This window comes from Giraffa tippelskirchi, chromosome 5 (assembly GCF_054371585.1).
Source record: "Giraffa tippelskirchi isolate mGirTip1 chromosome 5, T2T-mGirTip1v1.2.pri, whole genome shotgun sequence".
Lineage (NCBI taxonomy): Eukaryota > Metazoa > Chordata > Mammalia > Artiodactyla > Giraffidae > Giraffa > Giraffa tippelskirchi.
Window position 1 is genome coordinate 75516128 of NC_137279.1, and position 20454 is coordinate 75536581.

The 20454-nt window shown below is 53.3% G+C and overlaps 1 protein-coding gene across 6 annotated transcripts in view; it reads right to left on the reverse strand.

The window, feature by feature from the left end:
* Positions 1-20454, reverse strand: part of NFASC (neurofascin) — a 200267-nt gene that overhangs the window by 4419 nt on the left and 175394 nt on the right. For 4 of the 6 annotated variants that reach the window (XR_014053852.1, XR_014053853.1, XR_014053851.1 and 1 more), the window contains 2 exons: positions 13763-13990; positions 2258-2389 (listed from right to left, as the gene is read on the reverse strand). Coding sequence is in view for 3 of the 6 variants with exons in the window: in XM_081490942.1 (XP_081347068.1) it covers positions 2258-2389; positions 13763-13990 (360 nt within the window). In the remaining 3 variants the exon portion in view is untranslated. Of the gene's footprint in view, positions 1-2257; positions 2390-8934; positions 9088-10236; positions 10354-13762; positions 13991-20454 lie in introns of all 6 variants that reach the window. The other 2 variants (XM_081490940.1, XM_081490941.1) reach the window with 2 other exon arrangements.

The window sequence follows — 20454 nt, forward strand, 5'->3', positions numbered from 1 at the left end:
TCACTAACTCTCTTTCTCAATACAGCACCACCCACGGCCCGATGGTTCTTGCCCCCTGCATTTAAGCAGGTTCCAAGCTAATTCCGCCTCCTCCTCGCCATCATCTCCACTGACCACTGAAATCTTCCCCGACCTGGCTCGCCAAAGACCTCTCCATGAGGTCTTCCCCAAACACTTAATGGATGTCGTCCTTTCCTTGGCAACTTTCTTTCTTTTCTGCCACACTGTGTGGCAGGCGAGATCTTAGTTCCCTGAACAGGGATCCAACCCATGCATCCTCCACTCCTTAGCACGGAGTCCTAACCACTGGACTGCCAGGGGATTCCTTGGCACCTTTCTTAACCCTGTTCTGCGTTACAATTACTTCTGCACATTTGTGATGCCTCTAAGAGAATGCCAACCCTTTTCTTGAAGGTGGGGACTGTGTGTCTCTTCAAAGCTCCTAAGAGAGTGCCCTGGGCAGAGAGGACACACTGCCCACACCTCTGGAACGGAAGATGCTCTCCTAACTGGGACCCCACTTGTCTGCGTGACTCCCCTTTCCCACAGCCCCTGTGAAGGGTCAGCATTCCTGCCAGGCCCTGTCTCGTGCTGTGACCCTCCTACTGCACCAGCTGTGCAGTCCTGGATGGAGTGGTCACTTCTCCTTCTAGAACCCTTTGTACCTAGCACAAGGACTGGCACACCGCAGACACTTAAGTGAATGACTATGCTTCTTTTTGAGGTACAAGGCATGCTAATCACCCCGGTTTTAGCCGAGGGAAGCTGAGGCCTTGAAGATGTCACATAACAATTAGCAACTAAACAAAGTTTAGAATGGACACTGGAGCCCTGGTCTCATGGCTCCTGGTTCATTCATCTTCCTGATGTAAGGAAAGGAGCTTAACTGTAAGAAGAACTTTCTGAAATGGGCAGAGGAAGGTCCAGAGTTATCTGATCAGTTCTCAGGTGTCCTAGTTCCACCTGGAACAAGGAGTGAGATCAGAAAGGCCACCCTTCCTCACTCTTACAGAAGAAAACCAATCCCAAAACAGCACAACAAAGTGAAAGAATCATTCACCAATGTGCATGCTAAGTGCTAAGTCACTCAGTCGTGTCCAACTCTTTGCGACCCCATGGGCTGTAGCCCACCAGGCTCCTCTCTGTCCATGGGGATTCTTCAGGCAAGAATACTGGAGTGGGTTTCCATGCCCTCTCCATCATTCACCAATAATGAAGTATAATTTCCTGCCATTCCTGACTTGAAGGAGTCCTTCAAGGAGTCCTTTAGAATCCTAGGGTCTGAGAGCATATGGGCCAGAGGAAGAAAATAAAACAGAATCTCCTCTCTCTGAGTTGAGTTTTAGGAGATCGTGGAGGAAGACTTGTTCACAGAGATGGGGAGAAGCCAGCACTGGGAGATTACAGGGTGTGTCTGGTGGTGGCTTTGGGGGCAGGGAGCAATTTCATCCTGCAGTCCAGCTGGACTTTCACTCTCAGGGTCATCCATTATCCTGTCTCCTGTCACCCTCCCCACCCCATCACAGACAGATGGCTTTCTTGTGCCTGTTTGAAAAACAATCAATATTTCCAGAAACAAAAAAGTCAGAGGTCTTTGTCCTTGACCTTGGTTTGTATGGGCTGGAGGATCTTCAGGCCACAGAACAGAAGTACCTCTCTGGGACTCAAGAAAAGCCCAAAGCCCTTTAAGGACTGGCGAGGGGTGGGGTTCCTCTCAGTGCAACCCACCCCCCTGCCTCTGCCTGCTCCTCATGTAGGACCGTCTACCCCCCTCTTGGGGTATCATGATTTCAACCCCGCTGTGCTGAGCGCCCAGCTCCACAGCCTCTATCATGTGTGTGCTTCTTCTGTCCAGACCTCTCCTCCCTCCAGCCTCTCTTTCTATGGTTACAGAAAATGCATCTCTCCTTTCCCCTTCCCTGGGATACAGGCTCCTAATGAGATTCAGGCTGAAAAAAGCCAGTTACTGAGCAGATGGGTGGTGAGTCCAGGGGAGGGAAGGTCACTCTTAATGGGAGCCAGGGTTCCTTCCACCCCCTCGCTGGCTGTCTGGACCAGTCCATCCCCCACCTCAGGTGAGCTTAATTAATCCAAGTGCTTTCTGGCAACTCTACGATGCACAGAATATGCAAGAGGACTGTGCATCCCAGCTTGGGGAAGGGCTGTGCTTGCTGAGAGAAAGCGCCCCCCCCCCCTTTCCCCGGCAGGAGAGCCTGCTGGCCCCGTCCCCTAGGCCTGCTCTTCAGATGCATCTTACCGGGGTACTTGCCGCCGCGACTCCTCTTGATGAAGCAGACGATGAGCAGGATGAGCACCAGCAGGGCGATGGCACACATGAGCCCGATGAACCAGCCCTGGGTGGCAATGTCCGCCTGGTTGTTGGTGTAGGCTGGGGGGGAGGGCCAGAGGCACATATGTGAATGAATGGTTCACAAGGCGGCAGGCAAGGAGGGAAGCAGAATGGAGAATTTGAGCTATTTCATGGCCAGGTTCCTCCTGCAGCCTACCGCTCCCACCCGGCAGCCCTCTGGTTGAAACCACCCCGCTGCAGGGACGAAGAGACAGTCATTAAAAAGGCAAGGGCAAAAGGTCAGAAAAGGAAGGAGTGGAGGGAACAGAATAAGCAGCAGAAGGCTGAACAGGTCCTTTAGGAAGAGAACTGTCCTAAAGTTGAGGCACTGGCATTCTTGCAAATACAGTGGCTGGGCACAGCCTGGTGGGGAGGAGGGAAGGCCAGGGATGGACTGTGACTCCCTGTGAATGAGCCAGGCTGAGCTGGCGTGCTGCCCACCAGGGAATGGGGGCAGCGGTCACGCGCACACCCCTGGAGGAACACCTTTGCAGGCCGGCACAGACACTGGGATAGAGACCTGTCCTACCGGCCAGTCGCGCTTCCCCGAAGCGGGACCCAGGCAGGGTGCAGTCCAGGATGCTCCGTGGTCCCTCAGGCCTCTCCAACTGCACTGCGGCTACCAGCAAGAACAGTCCCTGCATGGACACCTCAGATGGGCCAGTGGAGGGGCCATGCCTTCAGCACACCCCACACGACTCCACCACATGTGGAGACCCCTGTGACAGACGGCCCCTTGCCATCCCTGCCTGGACACGTGGAGGCCTGTCTCAAAGTGGGCAGACCCCTTCACGACTCCAGGGGCAGGCTGCGTGGGCCTGGAGACCAGAAGCACGTCTGACGGTGTCCCGGAGGACCCGTGACCGAGGTCAGAGACTGGAAGGGGTGGGGTGCATAGGAATCGCCTGCCCTCTTCCCGTCTATGGACTGAAGAAGAAAAGATGCAGCCTTCCATGGAAACCACGACCTGGAGGACAGGCAGGATCAGGGACAGAGGAGACCGCAGGGAACCCTGGGGCAGGCAGAGCCAGTGGAGTAGCCTCTGGGAGACCAGACAATGGTGGGCGTGCTGGGAGCCACGCAGCCTGAGTCAAGGCTCAGGGCCTCCTAGGGAAGAAGCACAGTGACAGAGACTGGACCCCTGGCTGCACCCCAGGGTCTGCATCACACACCATCGTGAGGGACAGGTATCCAGTGCGGCCTACTCTTTGCTCTTCATGGGCAGAGAAACTGTCTCTACTGTGTTCTTAGCATCTAGCCAAGGGCCTTGCACCAAGATGGGTCTCAGTAAACAATGAAGACTGATGAACAAGACCTTCCCTCTCTCTGCACTCTGGCTGCCCAGGCAGTTCGGGCTGGAAATTTCCATAAGAACATGGCCATGACTACGCTGATCCCAGTGCTGTGGGGGAAGTCCCACCCCTGCGTCCACAGGCTATGTCACACACAAGATCTGAGAGGTCTTTCCAAGGATCAGATTACCTCCTCACTTCAACCTCCAATGTTTCTTGTCGCCATTAGGAAAAACCCCTCTCTCTATTCCTTACCCTGACCTGCTGGGCTCGATCAGTCCCATCTCCCACCATCCTGGACGCTCGGCCACCCTGGCCACTACAGCCCACCCTGGATGTCTGCCCTGGACGCCCCGGCCACTCCCACGCCTGCCTCGGGGTCCTCTGCATCTGCTGCTCTGTCTTCAGACGGCAGCCTCAGCAAATGTCATCTCTTGAGGCCTTTCTGGACCTTCCCAGCTAAGACAAAACTCTTTCCCACCCAGCCACTCTATCTGCAGGACTGAATTTGCCCTTTTCATAGCACTTACAACAACTGGCTATATTACTACTGCTAACAGTTTACACTTATAAGCACTTCCTATGGGCTGACATGGCTCAAAGCACTTTCTCCCGATTATCTAGTTTAACCCTCACAACCGTCCCATAGGATGGATTTGTTGTTCAGTCACTAAGTCGTGTCTGACTCTTTGCGACCCCATGGACTGAAGCATGCCAGGCTTCCCTGTCCTTCACTATCTCCCAGAGCTTGCTCAAACTCATATCTATTGAGTTGGTGATGCCATCCAACCATCTCATCCTCTGTCATCCTTCTCCTCAAGAAAAAGCAAGAACCGCAGCCCATGGCCTCCAGAACGAAAAGTACAATCACAGAAAACTAACCAAAATGATCACATGGATCACAGCCTTGTGTAACTCAATGAAGCTATCAGCCATGCTGTGCAGAGCCACCCAAGACGGATGGGTCATGGTGGAGAGTTCTGACAAAACGTGGTCCACTGGAGAAGGGAATGGCAAACCTCAACATTCTTGCCTTGAGAACCCCATGAACAGTATGAAAAGGCAAAAAGATGGATTTGTACTATTACCCTATTTCACAGGTGAGGCAACTGAGGCGCTGAGGTAAGTGATCGGCTCAAGGCCCCGGAACTGGTAAGTGGTAGAGTTGAGCTGCGACCCCAGGCTGTCTGGTTTGAGTCTGTGCTCTTCACCACTCCACTCAGAAGGTAAGCTCCTTGAAGGAGGGACTGTGAGGGTTACTGTCGTCCCCCAGGGCTGGGCCAGAGCCCGGAACACGAGGCACTCGGTTCACGTCTGCTCCTTGGCTTCCTTCCCGTGGCCCACCCTCTCAGCCTCTCAGCCTGAAGAGGGCTCTGCTTCCCTCAGACTCCATGCTGCCCTCCCTTCTGTGTCACCTGTTCCAGCACTTGACTCAATTGCCAGCTGTGGGTTCCCCTGACAATTACTGCATTCTTCTGCTCTTACAGTGAGCTTTGCTGGAGGAAGATGCAAACGAGGCCCATCACAGATTCACGGAGTCATACTTCAACTGGACCTCCACTGCAGCCTGGCCACCCTTCCACTCCTCTCTCACTGCTCCCCCTCTCCCTCTCACTGGTCCAACGTGACCTTCTCTCCCAGTCTGTGTCTTGGTGTTGCGCTCACCTGCTCCACACTGGAGACCACTGAAGCTTCACAGCCTCTACAACTGTCTCCTTCCATACGTGATGGGGCTCTCCTCTCTCCCCTCTGCAGGGACCCAACACCTCACTTCCTCGGTGGCTCAGTCCTGTAAGGATCTCTGAAACTCTAGCATTCAACTTATGTTTGAATGGCGGTCCCCACCTTTTGCAAAGAAGTTGGTCTGAATGTCTGCAGTGACCTGTTTGCTCCACTATCTTGCTGACAGCTGTCTCCTATAAGACTCCTTTCTCTTGGGAAAGAAAGTCACAATTCCAGGGAAGGTGGCCTTATGAGAAATTTACAAATTAAATACAGCTTTCCATTCCTGACATCACCATGCAAAGTTCAAATGTTACTTTCAGTCTTCACTGAAAAGATCAAAGAATTTTCTGTGAAGTTCAGACACACAAGGCTCTTCAAAACCAAGCAGATTTTGTGACTATGTTTGGTGACAGATGTTGACTAAACTTGTAGTGATAATCATTTTGCATAGATCAAATGATTATGTTGTATGCCTAAAACTAATCAATGTCAATGATACACAATAACAAAGAAACAAAAAACCCAGTGGGATCTGGGGTAAGGTGGGCTCAATCAGACTCCACCAAAATGATTTAGTTTCTCAAGAACCAAAAGAAATTTAGGACAAAATCTCACTCACATGACCCCACAGACTCTGAGAGGAGGAGGCATTTTTGCAGGGCTTCAGGGCAGTTACGTTTGTCTGCCAAGACCATTCCTAATCGACATGTTTCATTCAACATGTTTCCAGATCCCTAATGGCCACAGTAATAGCAACATCCCAAGAACAGTGAATATCTACATTAACTACCTTCGCTGGAGCTAATGGAACCCAGGCCAGCACCTGCTCACTGAGAACACACAGCTTCTAATGTCTCCTACTCTGGCTTAGAGGCCACACTTTGTGTGCCTTCTACAGCCATACTCTACAACCCCGCTCGGAAATGCGTAGTTCACTTGCAAAGCAGCCAGTTCCCTTAACTCTTCACTCTAACCAAGAGGGAATTGGTTTGATCGTTGGAGAGAGGCCAGTCACTCAAAGCGGGCAGAAAAATTGTATTTCAGAAATAGGGTGGATGAACAAATATGACAGGGATGGGCTTTCTTCAAACGCAGCTTGGCGTGGCTGCTCTCACTTATGCGGCATTTTCCACCTTTCCACCTTCACCTCAGTCCACCCAGGTTTCTCCCAACACAGCAGAAAGAGGCTGGCCACAGGTGGGTCCCCTAAGGTCCCTCCTCCCACATTCCTGAGGCCTAAGGCAGCTCGCTGTCTTCTCTCGCTGGGCCCGTAAACACCTCATCCTGCCTGCTCCAGGATGTGAGAGCTAACAGGTCTCTTGGAATCCAGGGTTATGTGTTGGGGCCCCTCAGGTCTCTTTGGCTTCAAAAGCTTCAAGAAAGTGATTATCTTCCCATGTGGGATCTTTCTGGTGAGAGTCAGGGAGCCTGTGAGCATTCCTTGTGGGTTTTTTTTTCCATTTCCTGCATAAACCATTGTAATATGTTTGAGTCTATGGACAGAAGTGATAGTCTGTGGTTGTCTGAAGATCAGTGGTTGGGCCCCAAGATGGTCATAAACTTGATGAGACACAGGGACCTGGGAGATGATTGTGTGAACTTGGCTCTGGAGTCCACCCACTCCTTTGTGTGTTTTCAGAGGATCTGGACACACACTCACAGGCACACGTGAAGTTTAGAAAGTAAAAATGTTTTTCTTTTCTATGTGGTTTGCACATAGTCATTTCCAGCCAGCCCGTGAGGAGAGTGAGCAGTAAGTACCCAGAGTGAGGGTCATGAGCCTGCCCTCTCCAGCTTGCATGGGCAGGAGGTGGGGACACATGCGAGCGCTGCAGGCCTCACTCACCCTGAAAGCAAGCTATGGGGTCGGCCTCTCCATAGCAACCACAGGAAAGGAGAAATGAACATCTGAGCCAGTGTTCAGAAGTGCAGCGTCAATCACTATCATTGTTTTTCTTTACATGGAATGCTGGGACACCAGAGTAGACTGGGACATCCCTGAGGGCAGGGACTGGCCCTTTATCCTCTGGCTCTTTCTCCCCAGCCCGCACCCACAGCCCCCGGGCTCAGCACTGGGCGAAATCAAGCTCTGCAAGCAGGCTGAGCTGGCTTTTGCAGCATTCCCTAGGATGGAACTCTATCATCAGATCTCATCCTTGCTATCTGCCTCTGGGCTGAACTCAAGTTTGTAACAAAGCAAAAGCAAACGCATGCACCTGTGAGCAACAGCTTGGAACCCTGACTGGGTCAGACAGAGTCCAGCCACCTGCTTCAGTCAGTCAACTGGCCAATCTCCTGGCCTGGCTCCCAGGATGACCTGGCTACCTGCAGACTTCCTGCCCGAGTTGGCCTGGTTAGCCTCAGCAGGCAGCAGGACTCTGAGACTCCCTGAGTCTTGATGGCATGGACATGCACGTGCGCAGAACAGGCAGAGACACAGGGAGGAGGCCGGGACACCCAGACAGGGAGGGACCAGGCTACAAGGGGTGGGAGGAGGCATTACACACACAGGCTGAGACTCTTGAGACACAAGCCACCAGGATCAGCCTCCTCAAGCCAGGCACAGGAGGAGTAACACACACGTAAGTCCACATTTAGAACCTCACATAAACCATGGTGTGCTCGTTCCTTTAGCCTTGTGTCTAGTAACCTGCACCTGAGCAGGACATGCCTGAGGGCAGGGACTGCTCCTTTGTTCTCTCTTTCCCCATACTCATCCTTTCCCCGGGGCTTAGCAAACCGGCCCCCTGGCCAGCTGGCCCGGCTGATTTTAAAGAGACACACAAACAGACAAGCAAGTGCCCTCAGACTCCAGACTGCCAGCCACCCTGACCAACGGAGAGATTTCTGAACCTTGTTTAGAGCTGCAGTTTCCCTGGTCGTTTGGTACAAACAAAGAAGCTTCTCCATCCACAGCTGAAGCCCTGAAAGATCCAGAGCTCTTCTAGGACTGGAAAGCTTCTCCTCTCCAGTGCAACAAAAGGTCAACTACTTTTAAGCCATGACAAACTTGGGGCAAAGTTAAACTAAAACAAAGCTCCAAACAATTTGGATAACACACTTTGGAGTTTTTAAACAACAGTTGACAGTGGCAAGGCAATGCCATACATGCTGATCCTTGGTTTGGTTCCTGGGAAGATTCTGGGGTAAAGACCTGGTCCTATCCCTAACACCACATGCAGGAAGCGAGCCCATGTGAAGCCAGGTCGCACTGCCCTCAGACCCCCACACAAAGATCATGTTTACGCTCACACCGAGGCCTGGTGGTTCCAGCACAGTGGAGGCCAGGTGGGCCCCACTGTCTTCACACTACACGGCCTTGGTTTCCCTCTAATGTCCCCTCATCCCCACAGGGTCAGACGCGTAGTTTCCTCTCTGATGGCATGCACTTTTGGCTCCTTCTGTCTCTCTGGTAGCTGCAGACACATAAGAAGAGCCGAGCCGCGCCATGCAAGGTGAGGATCCGGAGGGCAAGTCTTCCTTCCCGGGAGGAGACAAGCAGGAAGCTGAGGATGAGCACGACATGCCCATGCTTGCCGGGGACGGCCAGGCCAGACCCCCTCTCACCTGTACTGGTCATAAAGGTGATGACGGCACTGCTGATGCCCTCGTTGTCCCGGGAATAAACGCGCAACGTGTATGTCATCCCGGGATAGAGGTCTGTCAGCTGTATGGGCTGGGCTTGGGCCTTAACAGGGACAGTTTTTTTCGTATGGTTGCCTGGGGAACAGAAACCTCAGTCAGCCTAAGGCCTGGCACGGGGAGCTGGAGAGGCAATGCTTAGACGCCTGGGCGCCTGTCAAAGGTAGAAGCACAGTGGGGGGGAGGCGGGGGCCAGGCCGTCCCGCAGGACACTGTCCCCTCGTGAGGCTTTCTGTGCTCACCACGGTCTGAGGCGCTGAGCACACTATGACCTGCTTCCTTAAGCTCTCAGGGTGTCAGCCAGCGCTCCACTGCCCTGGAGAGGACAACTCAGCATCGCTCAGGGTGGCCGGAGGGAAGCAGGCCTCTGCTCCTCGGCCCTCAATCCTGGTTTCCCCTCTCATTTCTTGCTGCGTGAGCTCGCACATCAGGAGAAGTGAGAGCCTGGGTGTCTAGGGGGCGGGGTGAATGCTGGGCATGCTGGGAAGCACTGAAAAAGTACGACAAACTAGCAGTTCTGGGTTCTGTGGGTGTGGCTGTCTCTCCAACCGCAGATAACTGAGAGTTGGCTTTGTTCTCACTCACAGAGCTTCGGGTGATCTTCCAGCACAAGTCCAACAGGCCAGCACGGTGGGTCTGAGCCCTCCGGAATAGGGGCCTTCACTCAGCTATCTGACCTCACTCCAGTCTCACAAATATGAATGGTTGCTTTCCAGATCCAGTAAAGGAGGACCAGCTCAGCTCAAGCTGAGATGTGTGACCCTGGATCGTGTCTCTGACCCTGGCCGGTGTCTCTGACCCTGGACAGTGTCTCTGGCAGCTGGCGTCCCTCTGTGAGCAAAGTACAGTTGGGGGTCCAACTGTCTGGGGAGACACTGAAAGTATGGATCTTAGGTGAAGGAATCCACACAGAAGTGAGAGCAAGCTCACTGGGGTGCTGTCAAAACCCTAGTCCTGGGCAGGAAATGGACAAAGGGCCCTCACCCAGGCCACCTCCCTCGCTGCCGAGCAAAGCATCCCTGGATTGCCACCGGTGGCCGCAGAAACCCCTTCCTTCACCTTGAGTTTGCTTTTCCCACCCCTGCCGCCTGAGCACGTATCGACTTCATTAAGCCACGGTGGAGCAGCTGAAAGGCCTCCCCGAGCCCAGGGGAGTGCCCTGGGTCTTTTTAACGGCATCTACGCTACCCACTGCAACTGCTGCCGCACCCACACAGCAATGCTTACTGTCGATGTACTCAACCACAAAGTCAGTTCCGGGCCCGAAATTGTGCTTCCAGGTGATGTTGGCCCATTTACTGTTGGGGAGCACAGTGACGTTCCAGATGGACTGCTCGTCAGGGGCTGGCAGGGGTTAGAAGAGGAGTTAGTGGTGAGGAGGGAGGCAGCACTGGAGACAGACAGACACACACACATGGGCAGCTAGGACAGGGTAAAGTAGGAAGTGGCCACGCACAGGGCCTGACAGAGCTCCAAGCTGCAGCCTTGGCGGCCAGGCCAGAGGTTGCCATCCACACATGAGCAGTACAGTCAGGAGGCCATGTATGTGAGGGACAGCTGGAAACTGTGTGTCCACATCGGTGGGGGTGGGAATGAAAGAGTGTGTTTGATCCAGGCCACTGGAGGCCCTAACCAGGGTTCCTTCCCTTTTTAGGTCTCTTGTCACAGATTTCAATGGTGCCGTGAAAGGGGCCAGTGAAAGGCCCTGTTAGCTAGGATGCAGACGGGGGGTGGGGGAGATGTACCTCTTTCCCATCAACTACAGACATTCTACAGGAAGGAGAGAAGGTATCTTGAAAAGCCACTCGAGAGTTATGATGAGATCTGCACAAAGGACAAGACCAAATGAAAATCTTATTGTGCTCCTGAAACTGGAGACGGAGAATGGCAACTTACACGGAGTCCTTGGGGTCATTCTTGGTCACCAAGTCGCTGAACTCTGAAAAATGGCCTCAGACTGTTTAACAGGACTTGGGCCTAAAACCCCAGGGCTCCAAGAAGAGACAGTACGAATCTTTCCTCTCCCTTTCACGGGACCATAGAAGGTAACTCCTTGTTGACACCCAAAATTCAGGGGTCCAGATACCAGAAGAATCCTGTTCTGTTGGCTTCTTAGCACTGTATCTTTGAGGCCTGATCTCCATGCAACACAGAAGATATTAATTATCTAGTTCCTATGAGCTGGGAGCCAGTTTATCAAAGCCATCACACTGTCTGAAACCACAGCCTGTGGACAGGAGAATGGTAGTAATCTTCAAACGTAATCATTTTTCAAGCATCCCAGCAGTCTCTGTACCCCATTTCTCAGCAAAGATTTAATAGTGGAGTACTAGCATGAAGCCTTGTATTTCAAAGACTTTACCAGTGTGGCTCCTGTATATTTTATTAGCACGCAAAGGGGCAATGTCACCAACTCACTTGTCAAAAATAAATGAATAGAGTACATTGGTGATGCATGTATTCATTATCTATCTGACGTGTGACTGAGTCTGCAGGGCTGAGGAAGTGATAAACGATCTCCTGGTCTTCACTCCAAAGAAGCACCTTTTCTACTATAACCTTGTCAGCTGCTGGTCGTCCCAGGTGAATGCGATTCCTTTTAGGTGAGAAGCAAGAAAGAGATTCCATTGATGGTGCCAGGCCTTCTCTGTGGGCAGGGTAGAAGGCAGGCTTCTTTATTGATCTGTCAAAGGTTTCCACTGTATCGGCTGTGTTAAGACAGCCCACATCCCAGCTCCTTAGAAGCTCGTAGCTCTTTCTAGTGGGAGTAAACTATGATTGGTTATGGTTTGGGGACTTGGCATTTTCCCTCCTCAGCTCTGGGCCCTGGAAATAAGCCCAAGGATTTGGGTTTAAACAGTTTGACCATCAATACAACGCTGGCCCAACGCTGACTGTCTTAAAGGTAATGGAGATGGGAGCACTATTAGATAAGGTCAAGCAATGGGAAACCAAATGATTTTTAGCGGGAGGTGCAGGAAGGCTCTGCCATCTAGAAATACCAAGATGATGATCATTAAAGAGATGAAAAGCTCAGAGAGAGGCAGCAAGAAGGAAAGCTATCAATGACTATAAAAATAACTGAAGGGAAGAGGGATTGTTCTGTCGACTCCTGAGATGTGAGACTTAAGGGGTATCCCTTGAGATCAAAAAAGGACAACTTAAGAACAAAGTCCCATTTCACCCTGAAACAAAAAGTAAACTTAGGAACAATCTTATCCTAAGTTGTAGATGTTTGATAAAGGTGAACGTGCATTTTGGGAACCCTGGGTGGCAGAGCCGCTGTGCCACGTGCAGGGAGCAGGGATGTTGGGGGTCCCTGTAAGGATGAGCTCGGAGTTTGGCCCAGCCCCTGCAGCATCTCAGGTGCAGCTACGACTCTGCGTGCACATCCACAGGCTTGGCCTCCATGGCAGCAGGGCCGATCCCTCCAGAAGCAGCAAGACCCACTCCCTGTCTTCATTCTCAGTACATCTCTTCTGTGAACTCGGAGCATCCAAGTGGGACACAGAGGCCCACCTGAAGCCTCACCGTGGCCCCAAAGAACACCCATCACCAAACTGCCAGTGGCAGCTTCTCACAGCCTAGTAGGTTTCTCCTTTGCCAACTTTTAACTGCAGAGCAGGCTGTTGACATTTTCGATACTGCAGCTTTAAGCCAAATCAGTTTTCAAGGTCTGAGGAGCATCATGTCAGCTACACATTGCGTGTCTCACTTACGGCTTGCACAATTCCATGTAATCGGATCAAAGAAAATACTCACACGTGCATTAAGCCTCCATTCTCACTCAGGTGCTGAGGGAACAGGGGTGGGGTGGGTGCAGCCCTGGCAGGTGGAGGGACGTGCCCAGGAGAGAGAGGGGCCTACAGTCCTGCAGCTGCTGGGGAGCGTTCTGGGTGCCTCCTGCCAGCAGCCCTGCCACTGCATCGCGCTGACTTTACCGTTAGTCTCTGGGCTCCCCAAGCTGGAGGCCCTCCCCTACGCGGTAATAGGAGTGTTTGATGTCAGTTCTTAGAAGCACTGCTGGGTCCCTGAGGGGTATCTGCGGGCTGGAAGTACAGAGCTTCCCAGCCTGGCTGCCTGATGCAGGAAGCACACTGTCTGGGCTCAGCAGGCCAGCCCTGGGATCGATGCTTAGTAGGGGCCCCTAGAAAGCCTGTGGTTTTCCCTCCGTGTGTATATCTGGGGGCATGGGGAATACGAGGGGGGAGAGCAACAAAGCACTCTCTAGCATTTCGGAACTCCTCAGCAATACCATTTCCGGGAAGCTCTGACCTTATTAAAAAAAAAGCCTATGAACCTGCTTTTCCAGGAAAGGCTCAAGGGAGGTGCAGGGTTCTGGGAACAGAGCCGCCTGGCTCGGCCAGCTACTCCCTACTCTGCAGCCTCTGCCGCAAGGCTGGGGCAACACGGCGAGGGCAGGAGGCCTTCTTAGGCCAGCTGGCCAATGTCCGGCCCCTTTCCTTCCCCACTCGCCCCCTCTGCTGTGCTCAGCCCTCAGCTGATCCCTCAGTATGTAGCTGGAGGCAGCCCTATCATCTGGGTCCTGGAGTTCCTGCCTGCGTGGTGTAGCCCTCTGTTAAAGAACAAGGATCTGAGGTTAGGACACAGGGTCTGAGCAGTGGAGACCCCCCAAAGAGTGGGGGCAGAGTGCTCTGTGCCTCGAGGCTACCAGACTGAGAATCCAGTCTCCCCCCTCCTGTCTGGGGAGGCCTGCGGATGGAGGGACAGGGGCATGGATGATGGGCAGTACCGGGTTCTTGGATCTCAGTCCTGGAGGTGGTGGCGGGACTCTCCGTGGTGGTGGTGGTAGCGGTGGAGGTTGTAGTGGTTGTGGCTTCGGTGGTGGCGGTGGTGGTAGGTGCGACAGTTGGGACGGTGGGGACTGTTGTGGCTTCGGTGGTGGCGGCAGTGGCAGTGGCATCAGTACTGCTCACCGTGCCGGTCGCACCCACCGTGGTCAGGGGCGACGTGGGAGGCGCTAAGGGGAAATGTAAAATAGCCGCGTCTGGTTGGTTTGGCTGTCCCAAGGCTGGACACACGGCCCCGCGTGCAAGGCAGGCAGCCCACAGGACAGATGGAGCTGAGTGACCGGAAGGCTCCCCAAGCAGGACAGATGGGGTCAGGCAGGTCGCAGCAAAAGAGAACAGGGCCAGGGGAAGGGAAGAGAATGAAGCCTGTGTCTTTCATTTTCTTCTCACGGCCTCAAAGCACCCAGCATGCACCCAGCCAAGGGCAGTGATGGAGATGGGACACGGACTGAGTCCCTCAGACCCCAGGGATGACATGGAGTCCCAGGCCAAGTGCCACCCAGCAGAGGCCAAGCAGCATCTCTTGGGTCTAGGCCTGGGGCCTGGGCCTTGAAGATGGGCAGCTGGCAGGGCCCTGTCTGCAGGAGCACCAGGAAGTCTGCCATTTCCAACTGTTCACTCCAAAATGACACTTTCTCCCACATGCTTGAGTTCTAATGCCACCCAAACCCAACGACAGAGAGAGAACCATCCCCACTCTGTGGGCAAGCCTTGTCCCGTGCTTCGTCTTTTCTGCCTCCACCGTCACCCCTTCCCCAGGCTCTCAGCTCTTATTCATTTCCTGCCTCTCTTCCCTTCTTCTCTGCCCAGGGATGGTCCTTCCTGCAATTACCCCAATCCACCCTAGGAGTGACAGAGGATGAGATGGTTGAATGGCATCACTGACTCAATGGACATGAGTTTGAGCAAACTCAGGGAGACAGTGAAGGACAGGGAAGCCTGGCCTGCTGCAGTCCAGAGGTTCACAAAGAGATGGACATAACTTAGCGACTGAACAACAACCACCACCCCCCTAACTTGTAGTAACTGCCTTTCTCTCTAGGACATTTGGGTCCTGGGGCCCACCTCCTGAGCCCACAGTAAATGTAGAAATCCCCAGAGTGAGTGAGGCGCATGCTGGGCTGCTTTTCTGCATAAATCTTCAGAGGGCTTCAAATCTGCCATAACTCTTACTTTCTCATCTCCCATCCAAAGCTACCCTTTGACAGGGGTCAGCCGTAGGGGGTTAAGTCTATCATGACAATGTTTCCATAGACCCTCTTTCTTTCTACAGAAGAGTCGTGGATGCTAACAAAGGGCTGGCCTATTACTCTTTAGTTCCAGTATTGCTAACGCCAAGAAGAATGATGGGGAAATCACAGAGAGCCAGGGATACCTCTCCGCCTTACCCTCTATCTCCTGTGATCTGACCAGTCTACTTTCTGCTAACAGGGCAGAAGGTAGGGTATCACTCAGCTGTATCTGACTCTTTGTGACCCCATGAACTGTAGCCTGCCAGGCTCCTCTGTACATGGAATTTTCCAGGCCAGAATATTGGAGTGGGTAGCTGTTCCCTTCTCCAGGGGATCTTCCCAACCCAGGAATTGAACCCAGGTCTCCTGGATTGCAAGCAGATTCTTTACTGACTGAGCCACCACGGAAGTCTAAGAATACTGGAGTGGGTAGCCTATCCCTTCTCCAGCGGATCTTCCTGACCCAGGAATTGAATTGGGGTCTCCTGCATTGCAGGCAGATTCTTTACCAGTTGAGCTACCAGGGAAGCCCTCAAGACACAAATAGGTAACTCTAACTTCCAAGGAAGAGAGATATCCTATCTTATCTCAAATCTCCAGATGTTCAGGAAAATACTATCCCTACTCCCCAGAAGAGGACCGGAGCAAGAAGGAAACGAGAGAGAAAACTGCCAGAAAGTTTCTCTCAAGAATTAAGAGATCCTAAGCCTTCTCAACAAGAGCCTGACCAACAAAAGCCGTTTTCATTCCCCTGGGCCTCCAATGTTACAAGTCCTCCATAGAAAACGAGGGACTGTTCGGGATCCCAGTTGCTTCCCTATTTATAAGATCAGAGGTGTTATTGGGCCTGAGGGCGCTGACCACAGAGGTCACAGGGGGCAACTGACCGTGCCCCATGCATTCCAGAGATTCCTGGACAAGGTCAAGACAGATAGCGCTACGTTCCCCAAACCCCAGCCAACACGGACATCAAGAAGGTGGGCGAGGGGGGAACATGTAGTGGGAAAAACTCTCCCTCTCACAGTCAGTATTCAAGGATATATTTCAGGTGGCCCAGGCCTGGAATGCAAGCCCGGTGCTGTAAGAGATCAGACAGTGGGAATTTTCCCATCCCACTCACCAAGACAGGCAAACAGACGCACACACACATGCACGAGTCTGAGACCCACAAGGCAAAGGCGAGCTCCCTCCTAGGCCCAGTACCTGGCAGCTCTATGGCTATGGACACACATATGCTTTTCCTACTGTTCTGAGCTGCTGGAAGGAACCCTGAGAAGCTATTTTGTCTATCTGGACAGGACCACTCTGATTTGGCTCCTTATCAATAGTGTGTTTTCTAATAATTTCAGAAAGCTCACCTTTACTATGACTACTTACAGAGCATCATCAAAAAACTGATAATTGCTTTTAAGTTAAGTCATCCCCCTGTGTATAGTGCGGAGATGTGGGCTTCCCCTTCATGTGCACGGTGGTTCTGCATTCCAGCCCCTGGAGACTACACACTCTCCTGTGGGCGCTGGTCCCCCTACGAGCAGAGACACATGCTCAAGCTGACACAGGGCCGACAGGAGGCCCACATGCTTCCCTGGGCACTCTAGTGGGCAGCCCTAGAAATAGAGATGCTGAGAGGGCTACAACAAGTCCTTCCTGGGCTCTGCTGGGCAGAGACAAGAATGAGAAATGAAGACGCTGCCATAGTCTCAACCCCTCCCTCTCCTGGTCCCTCCGCCCAGTGTGGCTGGAGGAAGGGTTTTCTCTGATGATGGCTACCTAGATGCTTTTCCTTCAGCTCAGCAGCAACAATCAGGCGTTTGTGAGAGGGGCCCAGGAGGAGCGGGAGGAAAGGAATCGCTTCCCAGGCGCCCTCCCAGAGGATGCCCAGCACTGCAGGTGCAGTGGAGGCGGCACCTTAGCTGGCCAAGGTCACAGCTGGTGAATTGGCATTCTCTCTGGTCCACCCTAACAGTGTCTATTGTCCCAGGGATAGACAGGGCCAGAGAGACTGGGAGGGCAGAGGCAAGAAGGCAAGGTTCTGGGGCAAGTGATGGAAGTCAGGTGAGTGGGTTGTCAGAGCCGTGTACAGGCGGGAGGGAAGGGCAGGTTTTCCAGGGGAAGCTGCCCAGTGTTCGGGTCTAAGGGGATTCAGATGACTTCAATCCCCAGGGTGGGGTTAGGGTAGCAGATAAAAGGGAAATAAGGCCCAGAAGTGGGGCTTATAGGCAGAGTGGCCCATGGGCTGGACAGACACATTGCTGGGCTAGGAGGTCATCTCCAACCACAGCAGGAACTATGGGCTGCAGAACCAATATAGTCACTGCCCAACAGAGACCACCAGGCTGGTAACTGAGTGACGGAGGTCCAGGGTGGACCTGGAGGCAGAGGACCCCTCCCTGAAGGCAGTGTCAACCCAGTGGGCTGTCTAATGCACTCTGGAAGACGCCCCAGCCAAGGCCAAGGGTTTCTGACCAGAGTTTTAGGTGACGCCATGCAAGAAATGTGCCTTTGACTGTGTGGATCATGATAAACTGTGGAAAATTCTGAAAGAGATGGGAATACCAGACCATCTGACCTGCCTCTTGAGAGACCTGTATGCAGGTCAGGAAGCAACAGCTAGAACTGGACATGGAACAACAGACTGGTTCCAAATAGGAAAAGGAGTACGTCAATGCTGCATATTGTCACCCTGCTTATTTAACTTATTTGCAGAGTGTATCATGAGAAATGCTGGGCTGGAGGAAGCATAAGCTGGAATCAAGACTGCCGGGAGAAATATCAATAACCTCAGATATGCAGATGACACTGTCCTTATGGCAGAAAGTGAAGAGGAATTAAAGAGCTTCTTGATGACAGTGAAAGAGGAGAGTGAAAAAGTTGGCTTAAAGTTCAACATTCAGAAAACTAAGATGGTGGCATCTGGTCCCATCATTTCATGGCAAATAGACAGGGAAACAGTGGAAACAGTGTCAGACTTTACATTTTTGGGCTCCAAAATCACTGCAGATGGTGATTGCAGCCATGAAATTAAAAGACGCTTACTCTTTGAAAGGAAAGTTATGACCAACCTAGACAGCATACTAAAAAGCAGAGACATTACTTTGCTGACAAAGGTCCATCTAGTCAAGGCTATGGTTTTTCCAGTAGTCATGTATGGATGTGAGAGTTGGACTATAAAGAAAGCTGAGCACCAAAGAATTGATGCTTTTGAACTGTGGTGTTGTAGAAGACTCTTGAGAGTCCCTTGGACTTCAAGGAGATCCAACCAGTCCCTCCTAAAGGAGATCAGTCCTGGGTGTTCATTGGAGGGTCTGATCCTGAAGCTGAAACTCCAATACTTCGGCCACCTCATGCAAAGAGTTGACTCATTGGAAAAGACCCTGATGCTGGGTAAGATTGAGGGCAGGAGGAGAAGGGGACGACAGAGGATGAGATGGTTGGATGGCATCATCGACTCAACGGACATGAGTTTGGGTGGACTCCGGGAGTTGGTGTTTGACAGGGAGGCCTGGCGTGCTGCAGCTCATGGGGTCACAAAGAGTCAGACACGACTGAGTGACTGAACTGAACTGAAGTGATGCAAGAAATGGACAAAATTAAGAGACAACATGTCTCTTATTCATCTTTTGTCACCCAGAACCCACCATGGAGCTGCCCAGCAAACGCTGGCAGATATGAGCTGAACCAAACACAAGGGCAGCAGTTCTCAGAGATTCCAAGGTGGAAAGCTTGGTCCAAAAGTGTCCACCTGGTGTACAGACTACCTTGGCCAAACACAGATGGCCAGAACAGATGGGCAGCAATCCCAAGAGACTGAAGACATGGGCGCAGAAAAGGGATTATCTTTCCTGGGTGAGAGGAACACATCAGTTTGGGGGGAAATACCCACAACTGAAGAGAACGAGAGGGAAGGGAGCAGCGGGCTGGGGTCCAGACCACGCTAGCGATGGAGATCCTGGGCGCCGTCCCCTGGTGCCTTCAAGGCTGGGAACAGCTGATGCTATCGGCAACTCATTTACCAAGAAGCGCACTGTGCTTTTATCACTGTGCCCCGCGGAAGTGGAACCCCGGAAACACGAGACCGACGGACAGAGGGCCTGGCCCCCTCTGCACACCAGAGTGAGCTTGGATCTTTGTTAAACAAGGAGGAGGAAGTGGGGGGTTTGGAACTACACCCATCCCTCTCACACCTGCTACACGAGAGGGGCATCACAGCCTGGAGTGGGTCCCACCGAGCAAAGCAGGCTCCCTGCCACCAGGCCCACCTGCCTCGGGTCCCGAGTGCCAGGATTGGGGGGGGCGGGGAATGCGAGCTGTTTGACCAAGAGCTTCTGAGTGATCTGCGTGGCTCCCTCACTGCCTCTCCTTCCGCCTCCACTGAGTGGTTTCTGTGACCTTGAGTACCTGCTGGGCCAGCCCCAGGGGCACCCTTAGGCAAACTCCAGTCAGGAAGTCAGGGCCACCCCCAGGCTGCATGGACGGCCTTCCCCCAGTCTCCAGGCCCAGGACCTCCCTCTGCCTCCTGACCCCGCAGAGGCAGGGAGGCGCTGGCCCTGCTGGCCTGGGTTATTTGCGGGTAGGACGGAGGGGAGGGGAGCACGATGACCGCGCACCACCCAGAGATCTGGATGACAGGACAAATGGAAACAGAGGAAGCAGGGTACGCAACAGAAACAGAACCAACCTCCAGCGAGGAGGGCTGTCAGTGAGTGAGGGCGGAGGGGACCGACCCAGGGAAGGAGGGGTCCTCCAGCGAGGGGCTATCAGTGAGTGAGGGCGGAGGGGAACCAACCCGGGGAAGGAGGGGTCCCTCCACGTAAGCCAGCCCTCCAGCTCCTTACCCAGCTCAGCTTCCCCACTGCCTGCAGCCTGAGGCGGCTGGTGAACCATCGCCTCACGACCTCTGCTCTGCCTCGAAGGAGGGCAGGAGGGCGGGAGGCAGCCCAGGTCCCTGCCCATCCCTGCAGCCTGAGAGCCGGCCTTCTGTGCCAGCCTTCTGTGCCGTTGCCCCTCAGACCACAGCGCGAGCAGGCTTGGGAGGAGGGCCTCGGAGGGCAGGGCACCTCCTGCTCCAGACCTGCCACCCAGCTCCTTATGGTGTGTCTGCCTCCCAGACCCCGAGAGTGGGGACTGTCCTTAATACCCAAGACTGGGAAGCTGAGCTTCTGCGGGCTGACGGGACTCTCAGCCCATGGCGTCCTCCGAGACTCCAGGTCGGGGGCGCCTGGCCCATCCCGGGACTCAGACTCACTGAGTGGAACCCACGGGAGATGGCAGAGCTGGTGCCCGGCCCCATGCAGCATGCAAGGCCAGCATGCATGGCATGCTCACTCTTGGGTCACCCTTTCAGGGGGTGGCAGTCTGACCCGGAGACAGGAGCCAGCTGCCCCCACTCCCAGGGCACAGCA